Source organism: Mustela putorius, unplaced genomic scaffold (assembly GCF_011764305.1).
Source record: "Mustela putorius furo isolate JIRA1106 unplaced genomic scaffold, ASM1176430v1.1 tig00000151_pilon_pilon_pilon, whole genome shotgun sequence".
NCBI classification, from domain to species: domain Eukaryota; kingdom Metazoa; phylum Chordata; class Mammalia; order Carnivora; family Mustelidae; genus Mustela; species Mustela putorius.
Window position 1 is genome coordinate 5,515,311 of NW_025421296.1, and position 17,261 is coordinate 5,532,571.

At 40.2% G+C, this 17,261-nt stretch overlaps 1 protein-coding gene across 2 annotated transcripts in view; it reads right to left on the reverse strand.

The window, feature by feature from the left end:
* NKAIN3 (sodium/potassium transporting ATPase interacting 3) overlaps positions 1-16,888 on the reverse strand; it is a 610,689-nt gene extending 593,801 nt beyond the window's left edge. For both annotated transcript variants that reach the window (XM_013046102.2, XM_045075743.1), the window contains exon 1: positions 16,797-16,888. In XM_013046102.2, coding sequence (XP_012901556.1) covers positions 16,797-16,850 — 54 coding nt within the window. In that variant the 5' untranslated portion in view covers positions 16,851-16,888. The remainder of the gene's footprint in view (positions 1-16,796) is intronic.
* Positions 16,889-17,261: the final 373 nt, after the last annotated feature.

The following is a 17,261-nucleotide window of genomic DNA, read 5'->3' on the forward strand; positions in this document are numbered from 1 at the left end:
GTGGAGTTGGCTTAATTTGTTGTTGATTCTCCGGTTCTTTAAGGTGTAGAGACAGGTGGTGTATTCTGGATTTTTCAATTTTTTTGAGGGAGGCTTGGATGGCTATGTATTTCCTCCTTAAGACCACCTTTGCTGTATCCCATAGATTTTGGATGGAAGTGGCTGGGAAAATTGGACAGCTATATTTAGAAGAATGAAACTCGACCATTCTCTTACACAGTACACAAAGATAAACTCGAAATGGATAAAAGACCTCAATGTGAGACAGGAATCCATCAGAATCCTAAAGGAGAACATAGGCAGTAACCTCTTCGATATCAGCCACAGCAACTTCTTTCAAGGTATGTCTCCAAAGGCAAAAGAAACAAAAGCCAAAATGAACTTTTGGGACTTCATCAAGATCAAAACCTTCTGCACAGCAAAGGAAACAGTCAACAAAACAAAGAGGCAACCCATGGAATGGGAGAAGATATTTGCAAATGACAGTACAGACAAAAGGCTGATATCCAGGATCTAGAAAGAACTTCTCAAATTCAACACACACAAAAGAGATAATCATGTCAAAAAATGGGCAGAAGACACGAACAGACACTTCCCCAATGAAGACATACAAATGGCTATCAGACACATGAAAAAATGTTCATCATCACTAGCCATCAGGGAGATTCAAATTAAAACCACATTAAGATATCACCTTACACCAAAATTAGCCAAAATTAGCAAGATAGGAAACAACATGTGTTGGAGAGGATGTGGAGAAAGGGGAACCCTCTTACACTGTTGGTGGGAATGCAAGTTGGTGCAGCCACTTTGGAAAACAGTGTGGAGATTCCTCAAGAAATTAAAAATAGAGCTTCCCTATGACCCTGCCATTGCACTACCCCAAAGATACAGATGTAGTGAAAAGAAAAGCTATCTGTACCCTAATGTTCATAGCAGCAATGGCCACGGTCACCAAACTGTGGAAAGAACCAAGATGCCCTTCAACGGACGAATGGATAAGGAAGATGTGGTCTATAGACACTATGGAGTATTATGCCTCCATCAGAAAGGATGAATATTCAACTTTTGTGTCAACATGGATGGGACTGGAAGAGATTATGCTGAGTGAAATAAGTCAAACAGAGAGAGTCAGTTATCATATGATTTAACTTATTTGTGGAGCCTAAGAAATAACACAGAGGACATGGGGAGATGGAGAGGAGAAGGGAGTTGAGGGAAATTGGAGTGGGAGATGAACCATGAGAGACTATGAACTCTGAAAAACAATCTGAGGGTATTGAAGGGGCAGGGGGTGGGAAGTTGGGGAAGCCTGGTGGTGGGTATAATGGAGGGCATGTATTGCATGGAGCACTGGGTGTGGTGCATAAACAATGAATTCTCTTACACTGAAAAGAAATTAAATTAAAAAAAAAAAGTAAATCACCCTCAGGAATGAATGCTGGTGGGCATTGAGCAAGTCTGTAGAGGGCCAAGTAAAGCAAATGCGCAGAAGGGAGAACTTGCTCTCTTAGCATTGGGACATCCATCTTCTCCTGCCTTTGGATATCAGCCCTTGTGGTTCTGAAGACTTCAGACTCAGACTGAATTATATCACCAGGTTTCCTGGTCTTCCAGCTTGCAGATGGCAGATGGTGGGACTTCTCAGCCTCCATTACCACATAAACCAATTTCTATAATAAATCGTGTGTGTGTACTTAATATATACACCTATCTATCACAATTAAGGGAAATGACAAATATAAGCTGCATCTATCTTTTTAGAAATAAGTAGCCCCGATCTACTCTATTCTTCAAATCTTCATAGAGATATTTTCCAAAACCTCCTTCCACAGCTTCACAACACACATTGTTCAGACAAAAGTGTTTATAGAATTTGATCATGCCTGCCATTTTGCCTGAGAGTAATTATAGAGCAGTCACTGCTGTGGCTTTATACACACACACACACACACACACACACACACACACACACATATCTATAGCAAATGGAGTAGTAGAAAGAAATGTGCATTTACTCTCAAAGTCCGGGTGATAATTTTAAACAATGATTCGAGAAGTAGACAGTTAATTGATCACTTACACACCTAAATTAACATCAAACTTGTTTTCTGTAATGGTACCATTTATGCACCTGTTTTTATCTGCCATGTGCTGCCATAAGGTACGAGTTTCTGATGTCACTTTTCTCTTCTGTCAAGGAAGTGACCGCGCTGGATAATGTCACATGGCTCCTCTCTCAGCCATATGGATGGAAAAGGCCAGATCATAAAACACTGTTCCAGGTGGCCTCTGAAAGTCTCCATAAGAGTGTCACATCCACAAAAATACAACAGAGGAGAGAATTCATGGGGTGACAGCAGCAGACGGTGGTCACAGGAGCAGTAGCATAGGCACTGTCATGTTGCAATTTTATCATCACAATGTATAGCTGAACAGATCAAGCTGCAGCTGGGATTTGCAGAGTGAGGTGGGTCTGTGATGACACTTGGTGTATAAACTTCCGCGTCTGCATTTCTCATGGTGGTCAAAGACTGATGCAAAAAGCACAGGCTAAGGATGTAACTAAATACAGTGCTAAGTTATTGCATCTTATTACACGAATAGGCCCAAGCCAATAATATGTGTGGGATCAGTTGTCCGACTTAGGAACCACCAAGAAAGCTCAGGAACCACATGGGTAAGGAGCAACACGGGGCACCTTTGGAAAGGTCATCTTTAATACGCAATCTTGCTATACTATTGTCTTCCATTCTTTCTGTTTCTAAGAAAAAAAAGATATTGAAGTCTATGAGTTAAAGTCTTACTGGCAACCAATGAGAAGCTGAAGATGACATATGTACTGTGAACTGACTCTGTGAACACTGGCTCAGTAACTAGGGTGAGTCAGAATATGCACAGTAGGACCAGGATTCCAGGGATGCAGAAAACGGCGGTGGGGGTGGGGGGTGGGGTTATTTTCCTTTCAACGTTTTGAAATAGCATCTTGTTATTCCAACAATCTACCATTAAGCTAAGTAATCCGAATTCCTTCATTTTTCCTTCTGAACTGTTTCCGAATTAGCATTCCCTTTAAAATTGATTGTACATTTCTCAAAGTACTTCACTACGAAAACATGAAACTATCATATTCTTTTCTTTAAACATATCTGATAAATGCCAACAAGAGTGGATGGCTACATATCATGTCTGTATTTGTGCATTCCAATATTCGATGGTCATTCCTCTTTTGTTCGTAGCTTATTACTGTTAAGATCGTTATCTCCAGAACCTTCTTGCAGATTGTGCTTGTTGCATAGAACGGACTTTATACATGAATATGTAGTTTATTTAGTCCCACCAAAAGCACCACTTCCCCTGTGCATGAACGTAATAGAAGAAAATAAGTCTGATTATCAGACACTCCCAGAAATGTTCAATGATTTTAGTCCTTAGGCTTACATAGATAAAGCTGATAAAATTTGCCATGACTTACTGCACTATCATTTAACTCACATTTAGTTCAATCTGGACAACATCCTTCTAATGTCATCTGACTCTGCTGCTATCTTGGGGTAAATTATATCACATTAAATGTTGTTCTTACAGCGTTAATCCTACCACCTAGTTGTGATTGCCCCTATGAGGTCAACCTCCAGGGCTCCAGACCACCCTGAAGAAAATCATGGCTACGCAGCAGCTAACCATCCATTACCACAAATCTGATGCCTGCGGGATAAGTGTTCTCCACTGCTTTTCCTTTCGCTTTGAGTCACAGAAAGCACATAGGCATGGCAGGTGTTGCTTGACTCAAATCTAAATTTCAGATTACCTCGTAATTAAATATAATGCAAAATACAGAGTGACCAAAGAAGTGTATTTCTTTTTAGAAAAGAGCTTTAACTACCCTTCCCTATGGGCATTTCAAACTTTCCTTGGTAGAATAGCCATTAATCAACATTTCAAATTTTTTAATTGAATCAAATTTTATAATGACTAAAAATATAATAAATACAGGGGTGCCTGTGTGGCTCCATCGTTAAGTGTCTGCCTTCGGTTCAGGTCATGATCCCAGGGTCCTAGAATCGAGCCCCACATGGGGCTCCCTGCTCAGCAGAAAGCCTTCTTCTCCCTCTCCCACTCCCTGTGCTTGTGTGCTCTCTCTCACGGTCTCTCTCCCTCTTTCTCTCTGTCAAATAAATTTTTTAAATCTTTAAATAAATAAATATTAAATATAAAGTTCAGATGTCTGAAAATGTTTAAAAATAATTATCTCATCAGTTTTGATATGTTCCTCTAAAATAGGAGAATCATATTATTTCCTCAATATAATAGGACAAAAACAATGCATCTTAAATTTGACCCCATTCATATTTTTTTCAACTATCAAATGGGCTTGTCATCGAAAAGTATATGAAGGAAATTGGCATTCTGTACTTTGTATTGTGTTAAAAGAAAATCAAACTACCACTTTTATCTTTAAAAAACTCCCCCAAACCTCTGCCCTCCAATAAAAATATAATCAGTGGAGAAGGAGTTAAAAAGTATGTATACAGATACTTCAGGACTAGTCAAACAAACATATTAAAAATAGATGAGCAATGTTCCTCTGTGTGATGTAGTCCATGAAATGTTACAAAACGTTAAGTCTCCTACTTGTGAAATGCGTCAACAGAACCATGTGTGTGAAGGACAGATCCCCGGGGACGACTCCATCTGTATTTCCAACCACAGCTCTCTGTTCAGCTGAAAAGACGGTGAGAGGATCTTTGCAGGCTTCCTAATTGTTCGGAGGCTTCACCTAATGATTCTCTAATTGGCTCTGTATTTAGGACTCTCAGACAGTGGTGTGACTGTAACATTCCCATCTTTGACAGTCATACACTCCAAGGCCAAGAAGCTGTTTCCCATCAAGAGGAAAAAACAACAACAACAACAACAACAAAAAAAAAAAAAAATATATATATATATATATATATATATATATATATGTCTTAAACTCTCACGGAGAGAAAGGATATTTGGGAGTAGAAGTCTCGATGGTATAAGAAAGTTATATCTGGACAGTGAAAGCATTTCAGAAGCAGTTTATCTGTTGAAGAAAATAGAGCATGCAAAAATTGTGGAGTATCTGGTTGGCAGAACACTTGCATTTCATTCTTTTGTTTTAGGATAAAATGGGGTGCCTCCCGAGGGACTCCAAATGTAGTTATCAATCATGAGGAAGCTACCTTCTACTAACAGAAGCAGAAGGGATATAAAAGCTGTTTCAAAGAGTTACAGTGTCTCTTCTTATTACTTAAATCACCTGGATCACATTTTTAAAATTATCTTTCATGTAAAGAAATTGCTTGCTTAAATAATTAGTCTTTCCAGCAGGTTTGGCCTGAGCCCAGAAAAAATGACTCTTTTAATCCAGTCATAAAGTAACACACATAGAATTTTGCTACCCACATTCCTACATTTCTGATGGCTTAAGCCATATCTTAACAATTTCATATACTCCTTCATTTCTCTGTATTTCAGTTTGCTCATCTGGAAATGGGACTATATTAATTATCTGCCTACAGAGATGTTCAAAGAATGAAACAAGGCAACTGAGGTGCCATAGATTTTATTCCAATTTGTGACAATGCTTACTTTTCAAAAAATAACTTTTAGTAAGTAAATAAAATAAGTATCTTTCAGTGTGTTTTCAAATGAATCTCCTTCCGAGAGCCTCCTTCAGGAATGACATTGAGGATTTTCAGTGTGAGAACAGAAAACTGAAGCCCATCCGAAGCCTAGAAGAACCAGATGTGATGCAAGGAGGTATTCTGATCTTTTTGCCATTGATTAGTTGGCATCCCTGTGGAAGGAGCTAATTAGAACCACTAACACAACCAGGTGGCCAAGCCGGGCACTGGAGTAAGTCCTCCAGCACTCATGGGAATCGATTAATACGCACGAGGGAGAAACAGCTTTCCCTTGTAGTGAGGGATTCTAGAGCACAGTTGGTCACCCAGAAATGAAATTCAGGAATTATTATCAATTCTGGATCCTGTAGTCACAAATCAGTTACCAACTACAATGTACAGGGAGGTCTGAGAGCTATTATATGAAAGCAGTTAATATTGGAACTTCTGAAAATAAAAACTCCTCCATTATGTTTAAACAATTTTACAGATGCACTCAAAGCAATAAATAAAACATTTAGGCTAGGAAATATACTTTGTATTCATGCATTAATTAGTTACATTAAGGGCGTATAAATCAGACCCTCCTTGGACAAGAAAACTGGCTTTCTTCTGAGGAAAGCCCCGGCCCCGTAGCATGCTGGTAAATGTTTAATATCTGCCTCTGAGGGGTGGCGGGAGGGCCTGACTTGTTTTGTTTGTGTATTTTCTTGATGTAAATACTTCCACCATAATAGATTTTTAGTTACCAATATGATCTCACTAGATGTGGAGTTGGAAAGAGAAGGTCAACAGCACCCTGCTCTATAGAATGTTCTATCTTATGGACACAATAGATAGCACAGTTCATGGTACGATGCAGTAAAATAACCAGGAAGGGTTGAGTTTTTAATTTAATTTAAAATGTATACAATTAATTTTTAATGAAGGCTGGGTTTAACAACCGACTCACAGAATTTCTAGAAATGTAACCGCGAACTCTCCCCAGCTGGTACAAGCCAGCTCCAGGGCCTCACTCCCTCCACCCGCTCTTCCTCATCCAAATAAAAGGGATGTGTATAGAAGAGAAATTAGAAATCAAAGCCCGAGAAATTCAATTTAAACACAGGAGTGCCTGGGTGGCTCAGTCAGTTAAGCATCTGCCTTCGGCTCCGGTTGTGACCTGAGGCTCCCAGAATGTGATCTCAGGGTCCTGGGATCAAGTCCACTTGGGACTCCCTGCTCAGCGGGGAGCCTGCTTCTCCCTCTCTGCCCCTTCCCTCTTCTCCTGCTCACTCCCTGTCAAATAAATAAATAAAATATTTGAGGAAAACAAAAGAAAAAACATAAGGATGACTTTGCTAATAGTAAAAATTTCCATTCTCAGAGATATTTTAGAACCAACAAGAGAGTCTTCAGTGTTGAAGAATCATGCATAGTCCTGCCATGGTGCTAAAGACAGCTCTAGATTAATTTCTTAAGCACCCCACAAATCTAAGATGCACTACCTTTCTTAAACTATCACTTACAAGAGCTCCCTCATCAAGAATTTATATTTTAAATACAAATTGATAAAGAGTTGCCATTAACGAGGATTTTCTATTTCCCGTTATCTTAATTATGCTCACTTACAGCTAGTTATCAGTACAGGAAACATATGAGTGTAGAGCATTCTTCTTTGTACCTTAATTAACCGATTTAACCAATCAACCTCTATCGCCCAGGGCTTCCCACATGCAAGCACTTATTATACTACATATTAATCAATAGCAAAGTAGAGCCAAGTCTCTAATTACTGGAATCGAAAGAAACCGTCAGAAACAGATTTACAACTTATCATCACATCCATTGACCTCATATCTCTTACGAGAATCTGATAGAAAATCCTATTCCAATACCTCTTGTTAATAAAGGAACTGGGCATCTGTAGAAAAGCATTCTCTCCACCCATGAAGAGAGTGGAGAGAAGAAACTCAAACACTTAATTCTACTTTATAATTCTGAAATACAATTAATCAGGAAAACCATTCCAAAGAATACTCCTCTATGCAGAAAAGGAAAAAAAAACCACCAGAAAAAAAAGAACAAGATCATTAACACTGCCATGATCTTGCCCTGCTTCCCAACCCCTGTTGCCCACTGGCCTTCACTCTTGTATCTCTTTCTCAATAGACAGACGCTTTTCCTCCAAATCAAGGAACTGGGGATTCTCTCACCGGCAGCAAACACAACAATCCACTTGTTCAAAAGTTTCACCTTTCCTATGGCATCAAGTAAGATGCAACGCTTTCACAAGAATTATTTATGCCCATCTTAAAATATCTCTTCTCCAATTCTCTACCTAGACCGTACAATAAAAATGTTCTATCAAAGGGATTTAGGGCCTGTGTCCTATTTTATTCGAGTATGTTTGTAAAATGTACCAAATTAAAAATGTAAATGAGTTTGTGTGATGTGTCATTTGCTTGTACTACATTTTAACTGGCATTGTGAATACTAATCATTGATAAAGTGTCATCTTTTAGTCTAATGTTATATTCTGTTGTAAATGTATGAAGATTCACACACTTAATATCAATTAGTGTTAATGGGGACTTAGCAAGCATGAATTTTTGAGGCACCTAAGAAAGAAGGTCCACTCGAACGTTATCAAGTTTTTGCTAAATAGTCTCCCTAAAACTGACATTTAGAACACCTCCAAAATGATGTTTGAAAAATCTCACTTTTTAATATTAAAATCACCTCCAAGTGTGACATGAGAAGTATTACAAGAAAATCAAAATGAGCAATTAAAAATAATCATTTCCGTTGTCTTTTTCGTCTTCTTGTTGTCTGAACTACCAAAAAGTCCTAAAAAGCTACCCATTAATGAGCTTTCCTTTCGAAACAATTAATATATTTATTCTCCTATTCCATATCACCTCCACAATGACATTAGGCAGCTAACTGTAAAAAATACCAAACTAAAAGGCAGCCAATTCTGCAGCCCCATGTCAGGGCTCCACTTGAAGCAAGCAGAACACAGCTCAACACAGCGCACAAAGCACACAACCTTAGATTAAGGCTTGGCTCTCTCAAATACATTCTGCTTCCTTTCTTCCTGGACTCTTCCATTGTGCTGGTCATCTGTTGGCTCCATTTTTTTTTTTTTTTTCTTCCTAGCACTATTATTGTTTCATTTGGACACTGGGACCTTGGGAGAAAGGAAGGGGGACATTCTTCTACTTTGTTTATCATCTTGCCTTAAAAGCCCTCAAATTCTGTGTTTTCTGTTCTGGCTTTTGTTTTTATCTTTAATAAGTCATTGTTACTAAGTAACAATTGAATCCTGCTATTTTAGGCAAAACATACTTCACCTGATAAAAAAAACAAATGCTTAAGAAAACAGTCCAAATATACATATATAGATCTGTTCTTTCTTCTGCTCATGCGTGCAAACTCTTGCAAAGAAACTCTGCAAAGTTTATATTAATGTGCATTTTGTCTCTAATACCCAAAGTTCAAGTAATATTGTCAGAATTGCTTATATTGAAAGTATTTGAAAGTCTTCCTTATGTAATCAAGATAATTGTCCAAATTTTTCCTAGAATCCCAAAATATACATTGTAAAATTTGTAACAGAATGGTGGAAAAGATGAAGAAAGTAATTTTTGTTTTTAAGTAGAAAGTACTAATGAAGTTCTGGGGAAAGAAAGTAATTTATTTCTCAAAATCTTATGATATGGATTACCCTTTTAGGGGAAAACAAAACAAAACAAACAAACTAGGCAAAAGAAAAACCAACATGGAAGTGACCAAAACGAAAATGATTTGATTAAAATGGGGGAAAATTCCAAAAAAAAAAATCAATAGCACTTGACATTTTATGAAGAATAAAGTAAGACAAGTATAGACAAATATTTCCATGTTGGAGCACTTACGCTCTCTCTCTCTCTGAGTGATTTCATCCAGGGCTTTAAAGACCAGTGTTGCTCATAAGCCTCAATTCTGAATATTTAGTCCAGTCTTACCCTCTGAGTTCCAAGCTCATAAACCTTACAGGTACTCGGCCTTAGGTATCAGAATCCCAAAGTGTCTCCAACAGAACCTTCATGCTTCCAGGCAAACACTCCTGCTCCACCTTCACCCCCACAACACCCAATTCTCGCACTCTCGGTGAAAAGCACCAGTTATATTCTGTTATACAAGATGTGTAGATCAGCAAGTCCTAGGTGTCCCACCTCCTAAGTCATGTCTCAAGTCCATCCTCTCCCCATCTGTGCTGTTATGACATGTGCCTGACTTGCATTATCTCTTGCTCAGAATAACGAAGAGCATCCTGACTCCGTTTCCTCTGGTTTCCCTCTAATCTGTTCTCTACTGAGCAGTGAGGGTATTTTGAAATGTAAGTCAGATGATGGCACGACTTTGTTTAAAATGCTCCAATGGGGGCGCCTGCGTGGCTCAGTGGGTTAAGCGGCTGCTTTCAGCTCGAGTCATGATCCTGGAGTCCTTGGATCAAGTCCGGTGTAGGGCTCTCTGCTTGGCGGGGAGCCCCTGCCTGCTGCTGCCCCTGCTTGAATGAACTCTCTCTCTCTGACAAACAAATAAATAAAAATTCCTTAAAAAAAAAAAAAAATACTGTGCTCCAATGGCTCCATATTGCTCCTTAAACAAAGTCAGGTGTCAAAGCACGTGGCCAACACCAGCTCACAGCACACAGTCTCTCCCACTGCACCCTAGCCACACTGGACTCCTGTGCACCTAGGAACACACTATGCTCTTTTAAAACTGGCAACTCTGACCATTCGGTTTCCTCTGCTGAGAATGACCAAGAGTCGTCATGTGAAGAGAGGCATGACCAACTCCTGGTCATTCGTTCAGAATCAGCTTCCAGATTCTGGGAAGTCGTCCTGACCACCCCATCTAAGAACACTTTTCATCTCCTTAATGACACGGGACAACATCTGTGAGTACTTAATCTTTGTTTACATATTTATTGACAGCCCTTCAGCCCTCAGATATAATTCACACCAGTATGCCCCCTGCTTAGGGACTCTGAATATTTGTTCAATGTTGTTGATTATTTCAGGTCCAAGAAGCATAGAACAAAGTAAAGAGAGTGCAGACTCGAATCTGAACACTGGTTCCAGCTGTATGGTTCTGGGCATGTTACTCAAACTCTCTTTGCCTTAATTTCTCAATCTCTAAAATGAGTGGTGGTGAGAGCGATATGATTTCATAGACATAAAGTACCTAGAATAATGTCTGGCACATTAAAAAATTCAATAAAGTTTAGTATTCATCTATGTATTCATTTATTCTCCAAATATATACCGAGTGCTTACCCTTTGTAGGGTAGAGTGAAAGATCCCGTGAGTAAATCAAAGTCTTTGCCCTTTGTGCACTTAAAGTCCATTAAAAGAATAAGCACATACACAAAGAGATAAACGCAAAGAAATATAAGATTAGTGTCCTAAGAAAATAAAAGAATAAAAATAAAAGATTAGTATTCGTTGGCTAAGGCTATCATAATACAATAGCACTGAGTGGCTTAAACCCCAGAAATTATGTGGTCTCACAGTTCTGGAGGCTGGATATCTGCAGGCTAGACTAACAGGGTTTTGGCAGGATTGTTTTCTTCTGAGGGTCAGGAGAGAGAATCGGTTCCATGCTTCTGTCCTAGCTCCTGGTGCTTCTCTGGCAAACTTTGGCTTGTAGAAACATTACCTTAACCTCTGCATTCCTCATCATATGGCATTCGTCCTCCGTGCATACCCGTGTCCAAGTTTCCTCTTTATATAAGGACACCAGTCATTCGGATTAGGAGCCCACCCTATTCCAATATGACCTCATCTAACTAAGTACATCAGCAATCATGCTTTTTACAAATAAGATCAGATTCTAAATTACCAGAGATGAAGACTTCAAAATAAAAATTGGGAAGCAGGGGGTGGGGAGGTAGGACACACAAATCAACCTATAACAACACCATAAGAATAGACTATTTCCCAAGCAAATCCAATACTTCGAATGCATACTTAAATAACAAGATAATAAGAAAGCTATAAATGGATCTGGATTTGTTAAAAAAAAATTGCTAATGCAGAATATTTTAAGGATTTCAATGGCAACCATGTTATAACACCAGTCTCGTTACTAAGCATAATTTCATTTCCTTAACTGTTCCTCAGTTTCATAAAATGAACCAGAGTTTTTCCATAAAGAGGAGGAATGGAAACTAAATGATTAAGGATTATATTTCATAGGAGAAAAGAAAGAGCTGATAAAATGAAAAACATATTAAAGCAAAAGTATCAGTATATCTACACAGCAAAATAAATGTATCTCTGCATCCACTGCCAAATATGTCGTCCAGATGAGTGCTACATTTCATAAAACTAAGTTTAAAACATGTTACCAGAAGGACACCATCATCATTCAGACACCTCTCAACACATTTTACCTCAGCATGACTGGGTCACAGGTGGTGACAAGATAGCTTGAATGTGGTATGGAGAGAAAGTTAACTTGGTTTTCCCTGTGAGGGAAAAAAACAACACTAGTTTTCTTTAATGTGAAAGGATGGTCTCTAAAATAAAAACATACAGACTATGAATGTGATCAAAGCTGTGTGTTTTCTATAAATTTTCTAAAGGTTTCTGTTACTATAGGTCTGTAAAGCAAAAGTTTCCAATTTTGTTCTGCTGATTATTAGGTCTAAAAGGCATATGGCTGTCACCTTTCCATAAAGTGACGCAATAAATCTCCTCTAATAATACAACAACCAGGGACAAAAGTTCTGTCGAATGTGTCTTCAAGTCTCCTCTGTGATATGAAGAAAATGTCTTAAGCTTTGCGGAAACAATCTCTGCCAACCTAGTAAGTTCAACAGGTCAGTGGGGCCCCTATAAGAAGATGGCTCTGTGGCGTGTGGAGTCAATTTTAGACTTTAAAAAAATGCAATTAAGACTTCTTTAAATGTGGCGACTAAAAATGATTTACTAAAAGCCAATGATCAGGTGTTCCTTTTTATTTCTAGATTACCATAGAATACACATTATTTGAAAACAAGGAAAATGAAAAGTATCCTTACAAAAATATATATTTAAAGTCCTTAGGTGACCCGATGAATCCATTACACAGTGGTGAATGGCTTTTTCAGAAAGGATTGCTTGGCACAGTTTTCTATGGATGCGCATTCAGGCTTCTCAATTCCTCTGTAAATTCATTTAGTAGAATTAAGAACAGGAATGTAAAATCTGGGGCAAATACACAAATTTGCTTAGGGGTAGAAGCATGGGGAAAAAGTAAGGATGGGAAATGACCAAGAGAAAGAAAGTAGAAAGACCGAGATTTTTGCAAAGCAAAGCTCACAAATACACAAGCCTAAAAATGAGTTCTCTCCAATTCCTATTCCCAGCCTGATGTTTCAGTCCAGAGCAGGGTGTGGAGGAAATGCGAATGAGATAATAAAAACCTTCCCTTGTTTCTTTAACTTTTAGAAAGAGTTAATGTGCCATCTTTTAATGACCTGCATAGTTACCCTTAGTCATTAGCATGCAGATTCTTTTCAGCAAATGTGTTCTCCACATGCCATTCCCCTCTCAACACCCACTCTTATTTACTGCTTCATAACCTCCAACTTCCAACAGTTGGTGGGAGCAGGAAAAAAAAAAAATGAAAGGGAAAAAAATGACAGCTGGTTTCAGTGGAAAGAACACTAGATCTTCTTACCCAGTTTTTACCGGTTTTACCCTGTGGCATGTTGGAGTTGGCTTATACCTGCTCAGAGTCAGTTACATTTTTACGATTTTGTGAGCCAGTTATTAAATTAGAGCAATTATTAAAATTAAATTATATAAACTTAAATTTAAGTAAATAATATTAAAACAGAGGTACTAAATATTTAAAACATATCCCTTCCAATTTTACTGTCTTAGTTTCACCATGCTTTTGAGGTTATTTATGCCTATTTTATCTGTATGCTAGAAATACTATGTAATGGTGTACCTAAAACTGGCCAAGGTGGGAATATTTACACCAAAGAAATTGGCAAATGCTAAAAATCAGGGTGTAACTCTGTTCTGTTGATGATCTAGGCTTCAGAAGGCCATGGAGAATGTTTTCTAGTAACATACATTAAACCTAAAACGTGCCATGTCATTATCCTGTCAATCGCACACAAAAAAAACTGAGGACATTTTCCAGCATGTGAAAATGATTACCCAACTCAGCAAAGAAATCTGATGAAGAAGGAGGTCATTGAAAGGACGAGACTGCCAGCTGACCCTTGAGCTGGACCAGGACTATACAAGCCTCCTTACTATATTCCGCTATCGTTGGAATATACATCTTGCCCACTGTTGGTGTCGTTTCAAGGACACAGCCTTGAGAAAGCAGTGTGCTATTCAGACCATCCAGATGATATACCTGAGTGATCCCAGTGAAGGACTCTGTTAAGTTCTAGAAGGTGGGGCAATGACCTACTCATCTTGTAGCAACTTCATGTGTAAGTTACCTTGCTTATGAAATCTACCACCTACCAATCTGGAGTGGCCTGCCTCTTCCTTCAGTCTCTCCTCCTTTCTCTAGATAGGGCCAGTTCTGAATTTCACCCCAGAGGTTTCTGAGGTTGTGAACCAACATCACATCACTGATGGAGTGAAATTCCAATACTGGCTTCCTTGTTTCACTTTCCTATTACTCCTCAAAGTAAATAAAGACATCATCCATCATTCATATCAGAACTACAGAACCAAGTGTTAACCAAATTCAACAAAAAGATCTGCAGCATTAAACTGGCTATATAAAATTTATGATAAAGAACATTACATATATTAGTAGACATAGTAATATTAGTCAAGTGAATGCTACACATTCTTTAAATACACTCTACATAATGTATTATACAATATCATAATGTAATAATGTATGTAATATAACACATACTTGTTTTGTTTGAGACCCAATTATTAAAGGTTTACCATCACACCTGTCTACCATGAGAAAACTATTGATTTGGAAAAGTTGTTTAACTCTGAGTATCATCTTCCTTATCTGCCAACTAGTGATAGGAGTGTCTTCCTCAAAGGATAATTTTAGGAGTAAAATAAAACAGCTTATGCTAAAACCCTGTGTGGATTACAAATGTTAATTATTATCAAACATTCAAAAAATACATTTCAGCTCCTAATATGAGCTCTCTTAAGAATTCTCAAGTTTTGCAACGATGAATAATGTTTAATCCTTCTCCTCAGGTTGCTTACAGTCTAGAGATGAGAGAGGCAAATAAAATGATAGAAGATGAAATGTGATCCAACAGAGAAAAAAGCAAAGTGCTATGCAACTCGAGGAAAAGAAGTGAATGTTTTTACCTGGAGCACCAGAGAGCACTTCACTGAGAAGATAGAATTATGAGGTAAGTTTTAAAGAGTCATTTGCGTTTGTACCAGTTGAGATGGTGTATGTGAAAAGGGGAGGCATTCCAGGCTGATAGTTGAAACCCAAACATACCATCATCACATGTATTATACCACCAACTAAGGAAATCATAATTGTATTGATAAATCCACTGCATCAAAAACCCTTACGTGTTATTTGCATGTACAACAGAAAGAATTATGCCATTATACATTATGCAGTCCAGGGTGCCTAATGATAATCTTGCAGAGTCAAGAGTTGACTAAATATTTATTCAGTTTTTTCCAATTTATAAGCCATGTTCATTTCTAAGAACCGAAGTGTAAATTATCCAAAGACCTTCTTTCCTTAGTGAAAGAAAACATTCATGTACAGGTGATTTCTTAAGTTATTTTTCAGGAAACTCCTCTTGTATAATATGTCCTCAACAGGACAGAAGGGACTAGCCTATAGACATAAAGAAAACTTGCCCCTGATTGCAAGTCTATAAATACATAAATCATGCACCTATTATGTAAACAATGAAGAACAGGTCTAAAGTGAGGTTTTAATGGGAGAGTGGAACACTGAAGCAAAAGAAAAGTAAAACCTTTTAATACATTCATGGGAACAAGGGCTAACTACCGAAGAAAGAGCATTATTTCATCTCTCAGTTAATGAGTCCTGCAAGGGCTGACATTACTCAGTAAAGTTCACTGAAAAGCTTTTCCCCTTGCTAGTCAAAATACACTAGTTAATGTTTGTGACTTTAAAAAACAACACTTTGAAGAAAGCTTAGCCAAGCATGTACAGAATTTAAGTGTAAAAGGAGAAGATGTCTATGAATCTTTCACACACACAAGTCTGACACGATGAGTCTGTAGTCTTGACCTCAAGTGACAATGGAACAGACCACAGATCCAGGTCCCTATAGGACATATGTTAGAAAAGCAATCCCCCCCACACACACACTAAAATGAAAGCCTTTTTCCCCTTCACTCTGGATCTCTCACCTCCCAGTACAGGCTCTCCCTCGGCAAGCCACCCTGCCAATGGAGCCTTCCACTCTGTTCTCTCCCTGATGACAACTGTCAGTCTGTCGCTGTCTGAACCAGCAACATTTCAACAAAATCTAAAAGGAAATTGATAGCGCAGGGGCTGAAATACTCTGTTTAAAAACCACACAGCCAGACCTCCTCCCTGGAGATCCAAGACTCCTCAAGCACCACCTTTCAAACTGCTGAAGGTAAGACTCACCCTAGTCTTAACTCTAAGAGTTAAAGCGGTTTCTGTCTGCTCAGAGCCTGAGCACTCGCAAGCACCTTCTAATTAAACAACGTTACTGGAAATCATCCCGAGAAGAAAGCCCACAAGCCCCGGGGAAACTTCGGCAGGAATGCGGAGGGTGCTAAAGCCAGCGGTCCAACCGGGGGTGGGGTGCGGGGGGGGGGGCGGTGCGGGGAAATCGCTCACTCTCCGGCACCGCCGCAGCGGCCCCCGGACCTCCAAGGCGACGCCCGCAGGGTGCGCGGTGACCCCCCGAGCGCGGGGCCAAGAGGGAGAGACCGCGCCCTCCCGCCAGGCAAGGGCAACCGGCTGAGCGCCGGGGGCGGGAGGGCAGTGCGAGTCCAGGCGGCGGGGAGGCGGGAGCCCCCGGGAGCTCCGAGCTCACACGCCACCCGGCGCCAGGAGGTGCGGGTCCGAGGGTCCGCTGAGAGGGGCCGGGGAGGCCGGTCCCAGGGCAGGCGCCGGTCCCGGGACGGGGGCGCGCGGGGCACTCACCAGCTGCAGCGCGCAGAGGCAGATGAGCGAGCAGCGCCCGGTGCAGCAGCCCATGGTGCCGGCGGCGTCCGAGCGGCGCGCTCGGGGAGAGATCTGCGTCCTCCGGCGCCGCGGCTCCCGACTCCGGAGCAGCCCCCGCCCGGCGCTTGCCCGGCCCGCGGCCGCCGCTCGCGGCTCTTGGGGTCTGGGCTGGCGCACCGCCTTTGTTAGTTTCCCGGGCGGGCAGAGGTCGGTCCGGCGCGCTCGACCCGAGCGTCTGGCGGGGTCCCTGCCTCCCACTGTGCAGGTCTGCTTCTTGGGGAGGGGGAGCCGGGCGGGCGGGGCGGGGGGTGGAAGGGAGGCTACAGATGGTGAGTGGGTGGAAGTCTGTTTAGGGGAGGGGAGTATGAGGAGGTGGGCGTCTGAAAAGTGGAGTGGGCTGTCTGGGTTGGGGTGTGTGGGTGTGTGTGTGTGGGTGTGTGTGTG